Source organism: Carassius gibelio, chromosome A7, assembly GCF_023724105.1.
Source record: "Carassius gibelio isolate Cgi1373 ecotype wild population from Czech Republic chromosome A7, carGib1.2-hapl.c, whole genome shotgun sequence".
Lineage (NCBI taxonomy): Eukaryota > Metazoa > Chordata > Actinopteri > Cypriniformes > Cyprinidae > Carassius > Carassius gibelio.
In genome coordinates, this window is record NC_068377.1 from 35,870,674 (window position 1) to 35,887,937 (window position 17,264).

General features: G+C 36.9%; 2 protein-coding genes across 3 annotated transcripts in view; both read right to left on the reverse strand.

Moving 5' to 3' along the window:
• Positions 1-9,361, reverse strand: part of LOC128017393 (chondroitin sulfate synthase 1) — a 63,701-nt gene extending 54,340 nt beyond the window's left edge. Inside the window, exons 1-2 of the mRNA XM_052602770.1 lie at positions 8,674-9,361; positions 4,090-4,585 (exon numbers count right to left, since the gene is read on the reverse strand). Of these exons, the coding sequence (XP_052458730.1) occupies positions 4,090-4,585; positions 8,674-8,981 (804 nt within the window). The 5' untranslated portion in view covers positions 8,982-9,361. The remainder of the gene's footprint in view (positions 1-4,089; positions 4,586-8,673) is intronic.
• A 2,329-nt stretch (positions 9,362-11,690) lies between these two features.
• LOC128017394 (selenoprotein S) lies at positions 11,691-15,353 on the reverse strand. 2 transcript variants are annotated; one of them, XM_052602772.1, is made up of 6 exons: positions 15,137-15,353; positions 13,991-14,122; positions 13,798-13,904; positions 13,640-13,729; positions 13,486-13,555; positions 11,691-12,522 (listed from the first exon to the last, which is right to left on the reverse strand). In XM_052602772.1, exons 1-6 carry the CDS (start codon positions 15,213-15,215, stop codon positions 12,443-12,445), a joined length of 558 nt encoding a protein of 185 aa, XP_052458732.1. In that variant the 5' UTR covers positions 15,216-15,353; the 3' UTR covers positions 11,691-12,442. The 2 variants fall into 2 exon arrangements, with proteins under 2 accessions (XP_052458732.1, XP_052458731.1); XM_052602771.1 differs by having other exon boundaries at positions 13,486-13,558; positions 15,137-15,349.
• Positions 15,354-17,264: the final 1,911 nt, after the last annotated feature.

Below are 17,264 nucleotides of genomic sequence, written 5' to 3' on the forward strand. Positions count from 1 at the left end.
AAACACCCACACGTCTCCGTGATATCCTGGCCTCTGGATATGGTTAGAGTCCTGCGTGCATTCGAGGAATCATTTGTGTAACTGTACAGTCAAAGTGACCAAGCAAATGCACTGAAATCAGATGAAAACCTGTCAGTTTCGTTACAGCTACTTAAATTGCGCACAGGAATCATCTCAGGTAGCTGCGAGTCCAAAGCGGAGGTCAGATGAGACCGTTTGCGCTCTGGCCATAAACAAACAGAAGTTGAGCGGCGGCACAGACAGATACACATCTGAAGAGCTCCAAACAGACAAAGATGCTTAATATCAGTATTTAAGGGAGTTACAGGCTGCCATTTTGAGCCGTGAGGTCTTTGAGGTCACTTTACAAGGGGGCCGTCCCATAAAAAAACCAGAGGCCGAACGCTCCGACATTAATAGCAGGTTGCCCAGCTGTGCCGTCTCTAACTAATCCTGCACGGCTGTAATTAAAGCACACATCAAATGCGCATTAAAATCCCAGCGGCCCCAGTCACGAGGGAGACTCGTTAAGACTCAGAGGTTCCAATTCCGCCCCATTCCACAAGCCGAAAAAGATCCATCTGAGCACCTCTGATAGCTTTCCAACCCTTTCATTTTTCCATTTTGCAAATTTGTGAGAAGCGATGTCACATTTACGGTGACGGATTGCGCAACTCCTTCATTGGGAGCAGATGGAAAAAAGGTAATCTCACCTTGACAGAAGGTCTTGGTTAGAGCCCGACCGATATATCGGCCGGCCGATATTATCGGCCGATATGAGCTAATTGCATTTAAATCGGCATCGGCGTTTATAACGGCCGATGAAACATGAAAAAACAGAGTCTCATGCTTCACTCATGTTATGAGTGTTGCATACTTTGCCCACCAGAGGGCGGTCTGCAACTCCAGAGTTGACAACAGCGCCAGAAATTCACTACAGAAGGACAGCCAAGCCACCCAGGTGAGTCTGTCGTTCGTCATGTGAAATGATTGTAGATTTAGTTCATACACTGTATATAAAAACGGTGTGGTAGTTCTAGCTAACGGTCCTATCATTATCACTTCTAAATATTCTGCAACATCACTTACAGCCGCTCATGCATTGCTATATTAGATTAGCCACAAAGCTAATACCATGTATTATATACCATGTTTATTAGTGGAAGAGCGCGAACGTTAATAAGAGGTCAAACTATAACGTTAGCATTTAAATTATTCTTATTCTATTGCGGTGTGTTTCCCACATAATGACCGCGTAATGGTCCTTTCACACAGGACGCGGTATGCTGGGTTCAGCGTTGCCCTTCAGCGCTATGGCGTTGGCGGAGTTTTAATAGTCTGTTGTTCCTCCTTTCGGTCAGCAGCAAACATGTATCTGTCCCGTTGTAAGAAGCGAGCGATAGCGCTAGTCCAGCTGATGATAATTAAGAGAGAAGCAAGGAAGAGAAGGCTACCCTCAGGTCCAGAGCACAATTTGGTGAATTCAGGCTGGTTATGTTACTCTAACGCTAATATAGCTTCCTTTTTAGCAGGCCCCTTAAATGCTTGCTATTAACTTGTTTGAAGGTGGTGCTTCTCAAAATTGACAGCGGTGTGTTCATGACACTAACGTTAACCATTCAACTTCGAATTGATTCCGTAATCTTCCGGTAACAGTAGGCTAACTTTACGTTCGCCAGCGCATGACGATGTTTTGATTCAGACTGCACAAAGAGAAGAGGAGAAGATCTACGGGTCCGTTGTGAATATGTCTGTGAGAGCAAATGTAGTGTAGTTACAGTAACTACAGTAGGTGCGTAAGAAATGATTAAACCAGAGGGGACATGTAAATAAATGTGAGCTGAACACGCGCTTTTTTATTTTTTTATTTTTTATTTTTACATATTGTTTCAAAGCAGCTTTACAGACATAACAGGAAAATGTTGAAATAATATAGTTAAATATAAGTAGGTAATACCTATTGCTTGACAAATAAAAAAATATATAAATTTCTCATTTTTGCCTATGTAGGAGATCCCTGTTTATTATTATTATAATTCTAATGATGACATGAGTAATAATACATGGTGATATTATTAATACACATGCTTATTCTTTCTCTGTCTCTCTTTCTGCCTACAGATACCTGAAAAAGGTGAATGCTGTAGCAGCAAAGTGTGGGACTACTTCTGCAAATACTTTAACTTTAGTATTATAATTTATTTACAGTACACACACAGACTGTTAAAACCAGCTTCAGCTGGAAGAAAGTAAAAGTGTTAAATGTTTAAAACCAGACTGTTTTTTGATCATTAAAAAATATATACTTTTGATGTGCAATTGTTTAGTCATTGAGACCGTAATCTAAGGCTTTTTTTTTTTTTACATAAATCCCTTCTGGAAAATGGTTTATACAGCCCACATACATAGAACAGGTAGATATTTTGCTATTGAATGTTGTGTAAGTGCAGTTTATAGGAAATGGGTCTAATATCCAGTTTACTTTCAAAATCAAAATATCGGCTTATAAATCGGCTATTTTCGAGTTAATATCGGCATCGGCATCGGCCCCCAAAAATCCATATCGGTCGGGCTCTAGTCTTGGTAGACTAGACGATACGCAGAGACTTAATCGAGATGTTGGAGAAAAATGCAAAGGGCTTGACTCAAAACTAGCAGAAAACCTGCAGTCACCTGACTGCATTCAAAGCATATTTGTAATAAAAAAAGAAGGAAATCCAAACAAAACATTATAGAGCCACACTAAATATCAGTTTCCTTTCACTACACAGAGCCGTGTTTAACTGAGAAGATGTGCAAATAAACGCTGAAAATGAACGTTTATTTGCGCATCTTCTCAGTTAACAACGTCTCTGTGTAGTAACAGCTGCTCTATGTGAAATCACGCACCTGAGGGAATTTACCGCTGATTATAGAACCGGTTTTACTGACGAGATGCGCATAACGATCGGCCGATCGTGATCGGAGCAGCCATAACATTAATGTGAACTAACAATGACAACATTTATAAATTTTAGATGATATTACTGTAAGTTAAATTAAAATTAACATTTACTAATACATTGTTAAAACCAGTCAATATCATTTAAATCCTGAACTAACAATAAAAGCTGGAACATGCGTACTGATTATTGTTAGTCATTGCATTTACTAATGTTAGATAATGGAACTTTATTATATATATATATATATATATATATATATATATATATATATATATATATATATATATATATATATATATATATTTTTTTTTTACCATGTAAGGAAATTGATTAAAAAAAAATCTAAAGTTACTGCAATCACAAGAGAAACTCAAAATGAAAGCATCATGGTAATGAGAACTGGGTTTTCTGGAACATCTGGAAAATTATGTCAGATTTGTAATGGTTTTAAAATAGGCTCCAATTTCTTTATACAAAAAAAAAAAAAAAAAAGGAAAGGCAAATTTTTATTTTTTTTGTAAAATCTGACCGAAATGTTCTCTGAACGGTGCATGAGATTCGCCTGGATGCAAATGACTTCTTTTTACAAAGCATTTCTCAGTCTTTTGATGTGCACAAAAAGAAAAGGCAGAGGAAGGAGCCATCACAGCAGATTATAAACTCCATCCGCTGAAGAGACAATGACTCATCTCATCTCTTCAAGGTCAGAGGTCACACTTTCAAAAAGTCACCCACCGTCCAAAGCTTAATTTCCTATGAGTCACCCTATAACAGCTCTGATAAAACAGCTGATGTAGCCCAAGCATCCATGGACAGCAGAGACGCTGCACTCCTGTTTGACAGCGTTCCACTATTGTCCAGCTCGCTCTGTAATACCTGGTCAGGTATCAGCAAAACCCTTTGAAGGATCAAAGCTGTCTGGGCCTTTTCTGATTTGCTACAACCTATAATTTCTAGTACCTGAAAATTACAGCTCTGGGAGTTCAATGAAGAGGCTGATTTCAAACAATATGCATTAGAAACCTTGAGCCTGAACCGCATTTAATATTGGACACTAATAATTATGCAAATGGTACCTTGTTGGCCACGTGACTGCTGTGGTTTGGCCCTGTAATTATTATCCAGGTGTATTGCAGGTTCTTACCTCATAGGACCAGACGCATTGGACGCCGGCGAATCTGCGCACGCAGCGACCCACCTCCACGTCCTCGTGGGTGGTGTACATCTCCTGCAGGCACTGGCGGATGTGGGGCACCATCCTGCGCAGCACCTCACGGCTCATGATCACACCAGGGCCGCCCATGCAGAAGTTCTCGCCCGGTTCCAGGGCCAGCTTGCCCAGTTCATCGCGGGCACCCATGCCCGTCTGGCCAAGGAAGATGGCCTCGCTGCTGTTGAGACTCCTTAGGAAGCTCTCCAGCTTCTCGCTTTTGATGTAGACGTCATCATCGGCTCGCATGAACCACTCGAACTGGTCCAGGTAGTGGTCATGCATGTACTTGAGCATCATGAAGGACTTCTTCTGCGGAGGGTACGAATCGTCCACGTTCTGCAGAGCCACGATGGGGATGGGGATCGTCGTGTCTGAACCCTCGCTGGAGAAAAACTCCACTTTGCCCGGGATGGTCTTGGCCCAGGTCCTACATGATGCAAAAACAGGATAGTGAACACCATAACACGAAGGAGATGATTCACTAAACAGTTCTCAGTTAGTGGTCATCCAATGTAACCATAATAATGTTAACAATATATCTCAATATAGTTACTTGTGCTGCGCATTCCACCCCAAAATGTTTCATATAGTACCCAACAAAACAATTGTCAATTTTTCAGTACTCTAGTGATTTAAATACTTCTTGAAAGAGTCTTTAATAGGTACATTACCCCTCTTAACCAATGTCAAAATCTGCTGAAACCATATTTTAAAATGTCAAAAAGTATTTTTTGCGGGTATACATTATACATTTTTTGTGTATAAAAAAAATTAATTTATTCATTATAAAATAATACTATTTCATAAATTTTGTGTACAAATTCTAACATCATTAATATGCATTATCAGGCATGTGAAGGAAACCCTGTTTTTTGCCACGGAATATGACTGAACAAACAACAATAATAAATAATGATTGTAATCTAAATTATTATTGTCATGTACATTTTTTTTTTTTTTTTTTTTTATAAATTATAAAAATTAAGATAAGAGAAATATATAACTCTTGCAATAGTACTATTGTGCTATAAAATAAAATAAAATAAAAATAACAATAATAATAAAGTAAAATTGCAATACTTATGTTTATAGCAGTCTTAATATCTTTGCTTTCAAATTCAAACATTGGAGTAGAGCTTTTATTTGGAGGTAACCATAGGGAGATCCTACAGGTTTTCATTTAGTGGCAACAGATTTATAACCTATTCTCAATGAAAATTTGTGAAGATGGTCGGTGCATGTTTAACCCGATCATGTACTGCTCACGTGTAAATGTACACAGTGCCATGCATCACTAGGAGAATTGGTCATACTTCAGGCCAGAAAATATGAAAATCCATATAAACACAGACATAAATACAGAAATAATACCACAAGATATTATCAGAAAGATAAAGCAATGAGTAGCATGATTCAGATGGTTTAAAAACAAAAGTCCCAAGCTGATTCACTACAAGCATGTGGAAAGAAAACCGATAAACTAAATGCGGCACTCGACACAAGGATAAAATGCCAAAAGCTTTATTCTGCCATGACCCTGTAGGAGGACGCTTACAACAACTAAATCAACTCAGCAGAGCCTCAGAGTCTCTGAAATGCACTCAGTGTCCCACATGTCAGCACGTGGAAAAGCTGCACTGTTTTCCTTCAGATAATATCCACTCTTATTCACGCCAACATCTAATTTTAACAAAACCCAACTTCCTGTTCTCAGAAACTGAAAAGGAACCCAGAGATACCAATGTTAACCTTTCGCACACTTCTGTCGTGCAGATATTGTGTCAGTCTGTCATTCAGCTCTCAAATCAGGAGAAACAGCCCAGATCTGCTTTAAAACACTGTTCATTTTTGTGCATGAAATATGCAGGCATCTTAATGCAATTAAATAACAGAGACTGCAGACCAGGGGAAGTAATGTGGTTTTGTCTTGCAGTCCTTTGTGAACATCTTCAAGTAACTCCTGTGTAGCACTACAAGCACCTAACTGTAGGAAATACAGCAACAAGAGAGTCATAAATACTCCCATGATGCTCTGGCTTTTCCACCAAGGCCAACCAATTCATCATGAAAAACCTCTCCGGCGAGGACTTACTGCTGATTAAATGTAGGTTATGACATAAATGCTTGTTTCAGCACATCTCTATCCTCTACTATACTTAAACAAATTACCATGGTAACCACCACTGTTCCTGCCAAAGTACCACACAAATACTATTCCTATAATAATAATAATAATAATAATAACAATAGTGGTAAATTGGCATTAGTCAAAAGTGGCATTAAAAAAAAAAAAAAATCACACACTGTGGAAGCTAGAGAATACGGTTTATAAAGTTTTAAATATGGATATTTTTCCTACACAAACACAGCGATTGGTTTCAGGAGTCCTTTATTAACCCTCCGGAGTCATAAAAATATCACCGGACTATAAAATATCACCACCCATTCACTGCCATTATAAAGCTTGGAAGAGCCAGGAGATTTTATTTTTATATAATTCATCTGGAAGAAGAAAGTCTTATACACAAATCATGGGGTAATTTTAGGCGTGCACAATAAATATCGTCCGATAATTAATGCGCATCTCGTCAGTAAAGCCGGTTCTCTAATCAGCGGTAAATTCCCTCTGGTGCGTGATTTCACATAGAGCAGCTGTTACTACGCAGAGCTGTTGTTTACTGACAAGCTGCACAAATCCACTTCATTATCAGCGTTTATTTGCGCAGCTAGTCAGTTAACAACGGCTCTGTGTAGTGACAGCTGCTCTATGTGAAATCACACACCTGATGGAATTTACCGCTGATTAGAGAACCGGCTTTACTGACGAGATGCACATTAATTATCGGACGATATTAATCACGCACCCCTAGGTAATTTCCATTTTTGGTGAACTATCCCTTTAAAGTATTAGGATTATGACACTTTGGAGTAAATGATTGCTACTATGGTGGTTCTTCATAAATAAAGGTTTAATTATAGTGCTGAAATAAACTGATTTAGCATAACCGCTCTCCATTCTTACAATAATTTACCATGGTATCCAGTGTCTCTGACACAAAAAAACAACAACTACAATACTGTTACAACTAATTATTTATTTATCAAAATATTTTTAAAATAAGATCCTGTAAATTAATTCGACCTTACAGAAGTAAAAGAAAAGAGAAAAACCTAAGATATTAGGAAAGAAACTACAGTTAGCATGGTGATCTCTCATATGGACATATTTAATTTAGTGGTCAACCGATATATCGGCCGATATTTGTAATTTTGTAAATATCCCATTGGCTGAAAAGTCCTTCCGTGTGGTTGATGTTTTTCAAAAAGGATTATGACACAATAATGTGCATTTATGCTTCCTCTTTAAGACAAGACGCTCAGATGTGAAGCCAGCACCTGACACAGTTAAAATGACCAATCGTCATCCACTTTCTAACATGACAGTATGCACGTTGTGTTACATACAATAACACTCCGGCATGCAGCAAAGTCTTATTCAAACATACAATGCACATACATGGAATTGCTCATACAATTTTTGACATTAATTTATGGATATTAATTTGTTCATTATTGTATGAATGTTAGAAATTTTGCACTAAACCATGTTCATTTAAGTGTTTCCTCTATGTATTTATTTAAATAAATAAATACAAATTATATATATGTTATGTTTCACCAAAACTAAAATGAATGTATTTACATGTATTACATTGTCCAATCCGCCAGACTGTCTCAGTATCGGCATCGGCCATTAAAAATCCCACATCGGTGGACCACTAATTTAGTTACTTATATTTCCCTTGCACCAAAAATAATAATAATATAACAATTTAAAAAAATTTAAAATAAATAAAAAACACTGAAATAAAATGTTTCAGAGTTAAATTAATCTTGCCTCTCTCCATCCTCACCATAATTTACCATGCCATCCACTGTTTCCACTAAAATACCAAAATGTTACTGTTACTACAATAAAAAAGTGGTCATTTTTAGTAGATCAAGTAATAAAATATTTAGACTTTACAGAAGTAAAAAAAAAATTAAAAAAATACTATGACATTTCTGCAGTTTACGTGGTGACCTCTCATATGCTGAATTAAGTTTTGAACTAAATGTTTTTCCCACATGTAAGTTGCTCTTACTGTGACAGTAAAACGTTTTTTAAACAAATATATTTTAAAGAAGATGCTGTTTTCAATTATTCCGACTTTACGCAAGTAAATATGTACTGATATTTTGGTAGAAACTACGGTTATCGTATTTCATATCGAATATTTCCCCCGCCCACACATATACGTTCGTGCTTTTTACACAAACAAGCTTAAATAAAATATCTCCAGCACAGCCCAGACTTCTCTCCATCCATACCAAGATTATTGAAACCACCGTCTCCGGGGAAATAATAATAATATTAACAATAGCGTCTCTATTTAACGTTACTAACATACTAGAACTACAGCGCACAGTGTTTACTGCGGTTACCATGGTGATTGTGCGCACGCGCTGGATTACCTGTACGCCGCCACGGCGCGGTTGTTCAGGTACTTCTGCGCGGTCATGACGCCCACGAACAAGAAACTGCTGGACCGGGGCACCGCGGGCTTCTCCGTGCTGGGCATCAGCGGCGCTCCGTACTCCTTCATCATCATCATCATCCCCGCTCCTCCTCCGCAGCCGCCCGCGCCGCCGCTTGCGCGCCGCTTGTGACCCGCTCTCTTGAGCTCGGTGGCTCGGGGCAGGATGAGCCTGGACGCCAGCGTGAACCCGACCACCAGCCCCAGCAGCACGCTGAACCACGACCTGCGGCTTCTGCCTGCCATCTCAGAGAACACTCACAGGGCTTTCGTTTCTTAACGCCTTCGGTTTGTTTGTTTTGTTTTCAAACGCCGCCCGCTGCTGCAGTCCCGTCCAGAGCGCTGGGTTTGGGTCCGAGCATGGTCACCGTGTGCCGCCGCTGCGCTCCAGTCCCCGTGTTTTACCAGCCGCTGCCATCTAACCACCAACTCTCCCGCGAGCCACGATCGGGTTCGTAAAGGTAACGTTACCTCCGTCGTTTCGAGTCTGAATCGGTAATCGGTCAGTGGACATTAACGGTCTGCTGACTCGAGGAGCGCGGCTGTATCCTCATCCTCGCGACGGTCTCGCCATTGTGAGTGAACGCGAGTGCTTGAAACGCGTCTGCGGCGACGCGGCTCAACCGTCAAGGGTTTTTGACACGCAGGAGGCGCCGTAGCTCGTCGCTGATTGGCTGCGCACAGCTAGCTGGTGACGTTTCTTTTACTGTCTATGGACGTCTCATACATGGGGAAAAGCGTTGCGTCTTCTTTTTTTTTTTTTTTCGCGTGAACTGATCTTTTGTAAGATTCAGCAGGAAACTGTGGCCAAGTTTCATTGATTTAGAAAACAAAATACGTTGCTTATTTACACAAGTTTAAATGCAGTTTTATTTAATAAATGGTTAGTAACGGTACATTTTCAAACCAGAAGCCAGTTTTGATTCCTTTTACATAATTATAGAGTTTTAAAAGTAGATTTACACTGCTGTTCAACAGTTTGGGATCAGTAAGATTTTGAATGTGTTTTAAAGAAGTCTCTTCTGCTCATCAAGGTTGCATTTATTTGTTTAGAAATATAGAAGAAGAAAACAGTTATATTGTAAAATATAACCATTTAAAATAACTGTTTTCTATTTGAATATATATTATAAAATGTAATTTATTCCTGTGATCAAAGCTGTATTTTCAGCATCATTACTCCGGTCTTCAGTGTCACATGATCTTCAGAAATCATTATAATATGCTGATTTATTATCAATGTTTTACTGTTTAAGATTTTTTGGAACCTGTGATACTTCTTTCAGAATTATCTTTCATGAACAAAGTAAAAAAAAAGTGTTTATTTAAAAAATAAATCGTTTCTAACAATATAAGTATATATTATTTTAACACATCCTTGCTGAATAAAAGCATTAATTTCTTTAAAAAAATAAAAATAAAATTATAATAATTACTGACCCCAAACTTTTGAACAGTAGTGTATATTGTTACACTTATCTTATCATAAGAAATAAGATAAATCAACTATTTTCAGACAAAACTGGACAAAAGAAAAGTTTATGTATCTAGGAATTAACCTGTTCAACATTTTCAGAGGTAACATATTCATCTGTTTTTAAGTGTAACCTGCTTTTTCCATTTTCTAAATTTATTTATGTTATCTCCTAGTAAGGTATTACATTTACATTTATTCATTTAGCAGACGCTTTTATCCATGAGTGTGACGTGTATTCTTTTTGGCTCATTAAAAATTAATCTTGCTGCCGCGTTCTGGATTAATTGTAAAGGTTTGATAGAATTGGCTGGAAGATCTGCCAAGAGAGCATTGCAGTAGTCCAGTCTGGACAGAACAAGAGCTTGAACAAGGAGTTGTGCAGCATGTTCCGAAAGAAAGGGTCTGATCTTCCTCATGTTGAATAAAGCAAATCTGCAGGATCGGACAGTTTTAGCAATGTGGTCTGAGAAAGTCAGCTGATCATCAATCACAACTCCACTTCAATTGTAATGAAACGATGGGTTTGCTGGAATCACAAGCAGTTCTGTCTTGGCAAGGTTGAGTTGAAGGTAATGGTCCATCATCCAGCAAGAAATGTCTGTTAGACAAGCTGAGATGTTAAGGTATACTAAACAATTTAATATATTTATTTTAAATATAAACAAAATCACTTTCGTGTGGCTTCTTTAAATATTTTCAAAAACATTTTATCAAGTAAAATGCAGTTTATTTTATATAGAAAATCCAGTGTAATAATTCTATATTTATGTCACATTCAAATGATTATTTCCTAATCCTATAATTTAGAACTTTGACGGAGACGTTCCAAATCACGTGCTCATCTTGCCACCTAGTGGATGAAGTGAGTCCTCGCGAGATTAGAGTGTGTAGTTTACTCGGGTCTTATGTCGCAGCGTACATGAATGAAATACTAAACACAAGATGGGCTCATTACATGATTTTTTATCAAAATATCATAAGGACATAAGGATGAATTTGAATAATATCACTACACTGCATGGATGTTATTTTTGCCAGGTCTCTACGAACTAACTTCTATAAAAAATTATTTAAATATCAAGATAATATTGCTTATATTAATTTCATTTTTATTGTTTTTTTTTATGTCTATATAGATTTGTATTCATTTTTTTTTTTTATCACATCATTATTACAGGTAATGAAAATGTTATATATATATATATATATATATATATATATATATATATATATATATATATATAAACACACACGTATATATATATATATATAGAGAGAGAGAGAGAGAGAGAGAGTTTTAGTTAATTATGATGACCTTGCTATCAGGAAATACTAGCAATCTGTGTACATATACATATATATATATATATATATAATAGTTTCCACTTTCTCTGTTTCCTATAAATCCATCTTATTAAAAAACTAAAACTGAGGACGAGACAGTGAAATCTTGGGTCCTGACAAATAAGACAGACATGCATTGAGTATGCAGTTTAATTCGGAGAAACTATAAAGCAAAAACAATAATTCCTAAAGAAATGCTTTTTAGAGAACAGCAGAGACGTCATACCACTATTATCCATCATTAACCACTGCACGGATGGATCTGTCATGGAACAGCACTCCCTACATTTACAACAGAACACAAACACAGCTAATGATATGAACAAAACGTTCTGCGTTTGTATTTACTCTCTATGTGTTTATTTAGCACAGCCTTCAGAAGTGCAAAAAGCTAAAAACAGAACCACGATTATTACTGAAAAACATCAGCCTGCCCCAGGAGTATTAATACCTTTGATGAGGAGGCGTCATTAGAGGCTGTCAATCATACAAACAGGAAATAGTTTCTTAATGTGCATGAAAGTAAAAAAAAAAAAAAAAATTTTGTTATTCTTGACTCACTCTCATGTCATTCTGACTGCAAATGCACCAAAAAAATAAATAAAAGAACTAGAAAACTATCCAATCCAGCTGTGCACTATACGATATTCAGAAGTCTTCCAATTCATATAATAGTACTACTGCACTGAAAAAAATAACAGCATACAGGATTGCAATGACATGAGTGTGGAAAAAGACAATGCAAAAAAAATAATAGTGTGCATGAAGACCCTTATATGATATAACCATAATTCTATTGTCCTGTGATGAGTGCTGACAGCTTCCTTCAGATAATATTTCTGTGTTCCAACGGAGGGTCAGAGGTCAGTCTGACCGTCCTTTAACCTCATCCACCGGCGGACGGCCCTCTCCTGCCGGGTCTCCAGGAGCACGTTCCTCCTCCGTCTCCAGACAGAGGACTGTATCCTACAACACACACAGACAACAACATTATTAACACAAGACTGTGTGAGAACTGTACAGAGTCATGAAAGACCAATTAACAACCTCTGAACACAAATACTGGGGAGTAAATGATCACGGTTTTCATTTTAGTAGAGCTTTTCATATATTATATATTAATTTATTATATTATTTGGCAACATTTATTTAATTTTTTATATTAATTTATTAACAACCAGGATAATTTTCGCCTGTAAAATATTGGCCTATTCTGAAACATGGGTTATTATTTGGGTTAGTGTCCTTAAAATGCTTGCATCTTTTAGAAAGTCATGCATGACAATTTTAACTTGAATAGAGTTTTTCTATTTACTAACATATGCATTAAAATTAAGTGTAAAATATGCTTTTTTTCATGTTTTAATTTATTTTTTATTGTATTTTCCTTATTTCATTTTCTATAGTTATAGAATTTAACAACCAAAAGTGTTTTATGTACGTGTGTGTGTGTATGTGTGTTAATATTTCTTAAATATATACTTGTGTGAGTATTTATATATACCGGTACACATTTAAAAACACAGTACGCACAAATATTGTGTAAACAAACTCAAATAATCCCAATTGATTTGACAGCATTTTACATTTTTTATAGCTATATAAATAAAGAATAAAAATGTTTTAATAAAGTTAACTATTATTTTAATCAAAAGAGAAAATGTTGGCAACACTTTAGATTAGGGAACTCTATTCACATTGCATATTAGCATGCATATAACCAGCACATTGGCTGTTAATTAATACTTATAAAGCACATATTAATGCTGTTTTCTGCATGACCATATTCTAGATCCCTCCATTTCTGAAGTACTACAACAACTACCATACTTACCATATAATCAATAAGCAGCAAATTAGCATTTATTGAAAGAAAACTCTTTTTTTGTGAATGTGCATTATGTAATCTGAAACGTAATGCTTGCGTACCACTGTTGCGAAGGGGCTTTTTGTCTGTCTTCGGTCTCAGCGAGCTGGAGGAAGTGGCATCTTCTGTGTTCTGCTGGAAATGAGAAATAATAATAATATGTAAATGCAGGACCTGAAGTCTGAGGCCTGGAGACATTAGTCCCAGCAGACTTACTTGTGCAACTTTGGCATTTCCCTTGTAACTCTTTCCCTCCTTCATGCTTTCCCACATCTCGATTTTCTGTCTTCTCTTCTCCTCCTCGAGCTGAGCAGATGAGAGGAAGCAGCATGAACACAGTGAAGGTGTGAGACGATGTGCTGCGTGACACTCACCCTCTGCTGCCTTTCTCTGAACTCTGCCGCTCGGGCGTCCTGCTCCTCCTGCATTCTCCGGCGGGACGCCTCCAGAGCCGCCTGGGACCTCACCACAGACTCAGGGTCTGGAGACAGGACACACACACACACACACCTCTTAAAATCGCTAATACTTCTCAAATTGCAGACGCCACTCATGGTTTGTCCTGACCTTGGCTGGCCGCTGAGACAGACGAGCTCTGACTGTCTGTGGATCTGTTCTTGCGGAGATGCTGGATGAGCAGATACACTCCCACACACACGAACACCACATACCAGCCATAGTCTGACAGGAGAGCTGTAACTGATCAAAGACATCCAGACACTCGAGAGTTTGTATACACTTTACCAAAGCATGATAGATAGAGAAATAAATAACTGCATCAGTAACAAATAAAACAAATAACATATTACATTTTGTGACATTCAAATATATATATGATGTATATCATTTTCATGATCATTTTGACTATATAAATGTCACATGATATATAAATAAATAAATGCATGCATATGTATGTATGTATATATATATATATATATAAATAATCTAGTCATTAATCATTACTGTATTTCTCATAACATTGTATGTTTAACAACTTTTATGAACACAGTTAAAAATAATTATAGTGTCAAGAAACTTCATCTTATATAAAATGTACTTTACTAAATAAATACTATGTAAAGTATATATATTTTTATAAACTAATAAATGTTTTCAAATTAAGTATACAATGTGCTTTATTTTTTATATTTTGTTTTCATATGTTATGGAAAGTAAAGATCCAAAATGATTTAAAAATGTAGCTGCAAGCAGCAATTATCAGGGTTCAAGTGCTTTAAGGCATTGAAGCACATATGAGAAAATATATTAACGTTACGTATTATTAATCAAGCCTGTATCCATCTAAATCAATGATTTAAAAAGCATTTTTGGCAACTCCAGGTAATTAACCATAGAAATATGATGATTTAACGTTTATGACTGCATTTGACAATATAACAATTTAAGTCTTTATTATCACTTTTCTATCCATTCAACACATCCGTACTGAATATACAGCATTAATTTATTTAAAAAAAAAAATTAAATAAAAACTGACCCCAAATGTTTTAATGGTTATGTGTATTGTTACAAAATATTTCTGTTGTATTCAGAAAATAACAGATGCTAATTTTTTAAACATTTTACTCATCAAAGAATCCTGAAAAAAGGTATCACGGGTTCCCGAAAAATTTAATTAATTAGGCGGCAATCGAATAAGATCTCTGATTAGACATCAGTCCTGATGAGCTCGAGCTCTGTTTGTTTACATACCAGAAGGCAGAAGAAAACTCAGATCCTGGTTCTGAGGAACTTCTTCATCTCGGACATGCGCGCCACCCTCCGCCTCCATATTAAAACGCCTATCGGGTGTCTTATATAAGAGAATATAATAATTACCGCATGTTTATTCTGTCGATCTCCACGCAAGCTAACTTACACCGCGACACACACAAAACACGAACTCACTTCCGGAGCCACAACTCCGCCAATCAGCTTCGAGATGACGTGGAGGCCCTGCTGCAGAGAACACACGTTTTGAGAAGTTTTAAGAATTTCTGTAAGGTTTGTAAGATTTACCTGCAGCTTAATGTATTAGTGTGAATACTGGCTTAATAGTCGTTGTTTTACCATATTTATGTATAAATATATTTCATAATTAAACTTCACTGACTGCCTAGTTGCAGTATGTGTTAGCCTGTTGTTTTGGCATTGTTTTGCAATGATAAATTAGGCATTTGGCAATTTTAATAGTTTGTTACAATTTGGCCTAATCTGCAGGACTACTCCACATACAGTTATACATTGCTATCATGTGTTAGTTTCTGTCATGTTCTGCATGGCCAATATGAAGTGATTTTATGGATTTGATTAGGCTCATTGTAGGACAGATGATAAAAAAAGGCACTAGGGATATTTTCATGATCTCAAAATATTCTAACAAGTACACTCTCACTTTTCCAAGATACATATAACAATCAAAAAGGGAAATCCCTGCCCGAATTGAAGAGATGCACCACATGCTGCAAGGACTTTCACTTTTCATATATATATACATTAGAGCCCGACCGATATGGATTTTTGGGGGCCGATGCCGATATTAACTCGAAAAGAGCCGATTTATAAGCCGATATTTTGATTTTGAAAATAAACTGGATATTAGACCCATTTCCTATAAGCTGCACTTACACAACATTCAATAGCAAAATATCTGCCTGTTCTATGTATGTGGGCTGTATAAACCATTTTCCAGAAGGGATTATGTTAAAAAAAAGCCTTAGATTACGGTCTCAATCACTAAACAATTGCACATCAAAAGTATATATTTTTTAATGATCAAAAAACAGTCTGGTTTTAAACATTTAACACTTTTACTTTCTTCCAGTTGAAGCTGGTTTTAACAGTCTCTGTGTGTACTGTAAATAAATTATAATACTAAAGTTAAAGTATTTGCAGAAGTAGTCCCACACTTTGCTGCTACAGCATTCACCTTTTTCAGCCATCTGTAGGGCAGAAAGAGAGACAAAGAAAGAATAAGCATGTGTATTAATAATATCACCATATATCATTACACATGTCATCATTAGAATTATAATAATAATAAACAGGGATCTCCTACATAGGCAAAAATTATATATATATATGTCAAGCAATAGGTATTAACCTCCTTATATTTAACACTATTATTTCAACATTTTCCTGTTATGTCTGTAAAGCTGTTTTGAAACAATATGTAAGAAAAAAAAAGAAAAGAAAAAAGCGCTTGTTCAGCTCACATTTATTTACATGTCCCATCTGGTTTAATCATTTCTGACGCACCTACTGTAGTTACTGTAACTACACTACATTTGCTCTCACAGACACATTCACAACGGACCCGTTTATCTTCTCCTCTTCTCTTTGTGCAGTCTGAATAAAAACATCGTCATGCGCTGGCGAACGTAAAGTTAGCCTACTGTTACCGGAAGATTACGGAATCAATTCGAAGTTGAATGGTTAACGTTAGTGTCATGAACACACCGCTGTCAATTTTGAGAAGAACCACCTTCAAACAAGTTAATAGCAAGCATTCAAGGGGCCTGCTAAAAAGGAAGCTATATTAGCGTTAGAGTAACGTAACCAGCCTGAATTCACCAAATTGTTCCCTGGACCTGAGGGTAGCCTCTTCTTCCTTGCTTCTCTCTTAATTCTCATCAGCAGGACTAGCGCTATCGCTCGCTTCTTACAACGGGACAGATACATGTTTGCTGCTGACCGAAAGGAGGAACAACAGACTATGAAAGAGCTCCCGCTAAAAGTTTTTAAAACTCCGCCTACGCCATAGCGCAGCGCAGCACAAATCGCGTTGTATCTGAAGGGCAATGCTAAACCCAGGGGGCAAGCGCTGTGCATACCGCGTCCT

Coding starts and splice junctions, on each gene's coding strand:
- LOC128017394 (XM_052602771.1), bottom strand. CDS start 15,215: ATGGAGGCGGAGGGTGGCGCGCATGTCCGAGATGAAGAAGTTCCTCAG. Junction 14,123..15,136: donor GAGTTTTCTTCTGCCTTCTG/GTATGTAAACAA, acceptor GTCTTTGATCAG/TTACAGCTCTCCTGTCAGAC. Junction 13,730..13,797: donor TCAGAGAAAGGCAGCAGAGG/GTGAGTGTCACG, acceptor TCATCTGCTCAG/CTCGAGGAGGAGAAGAGAAG.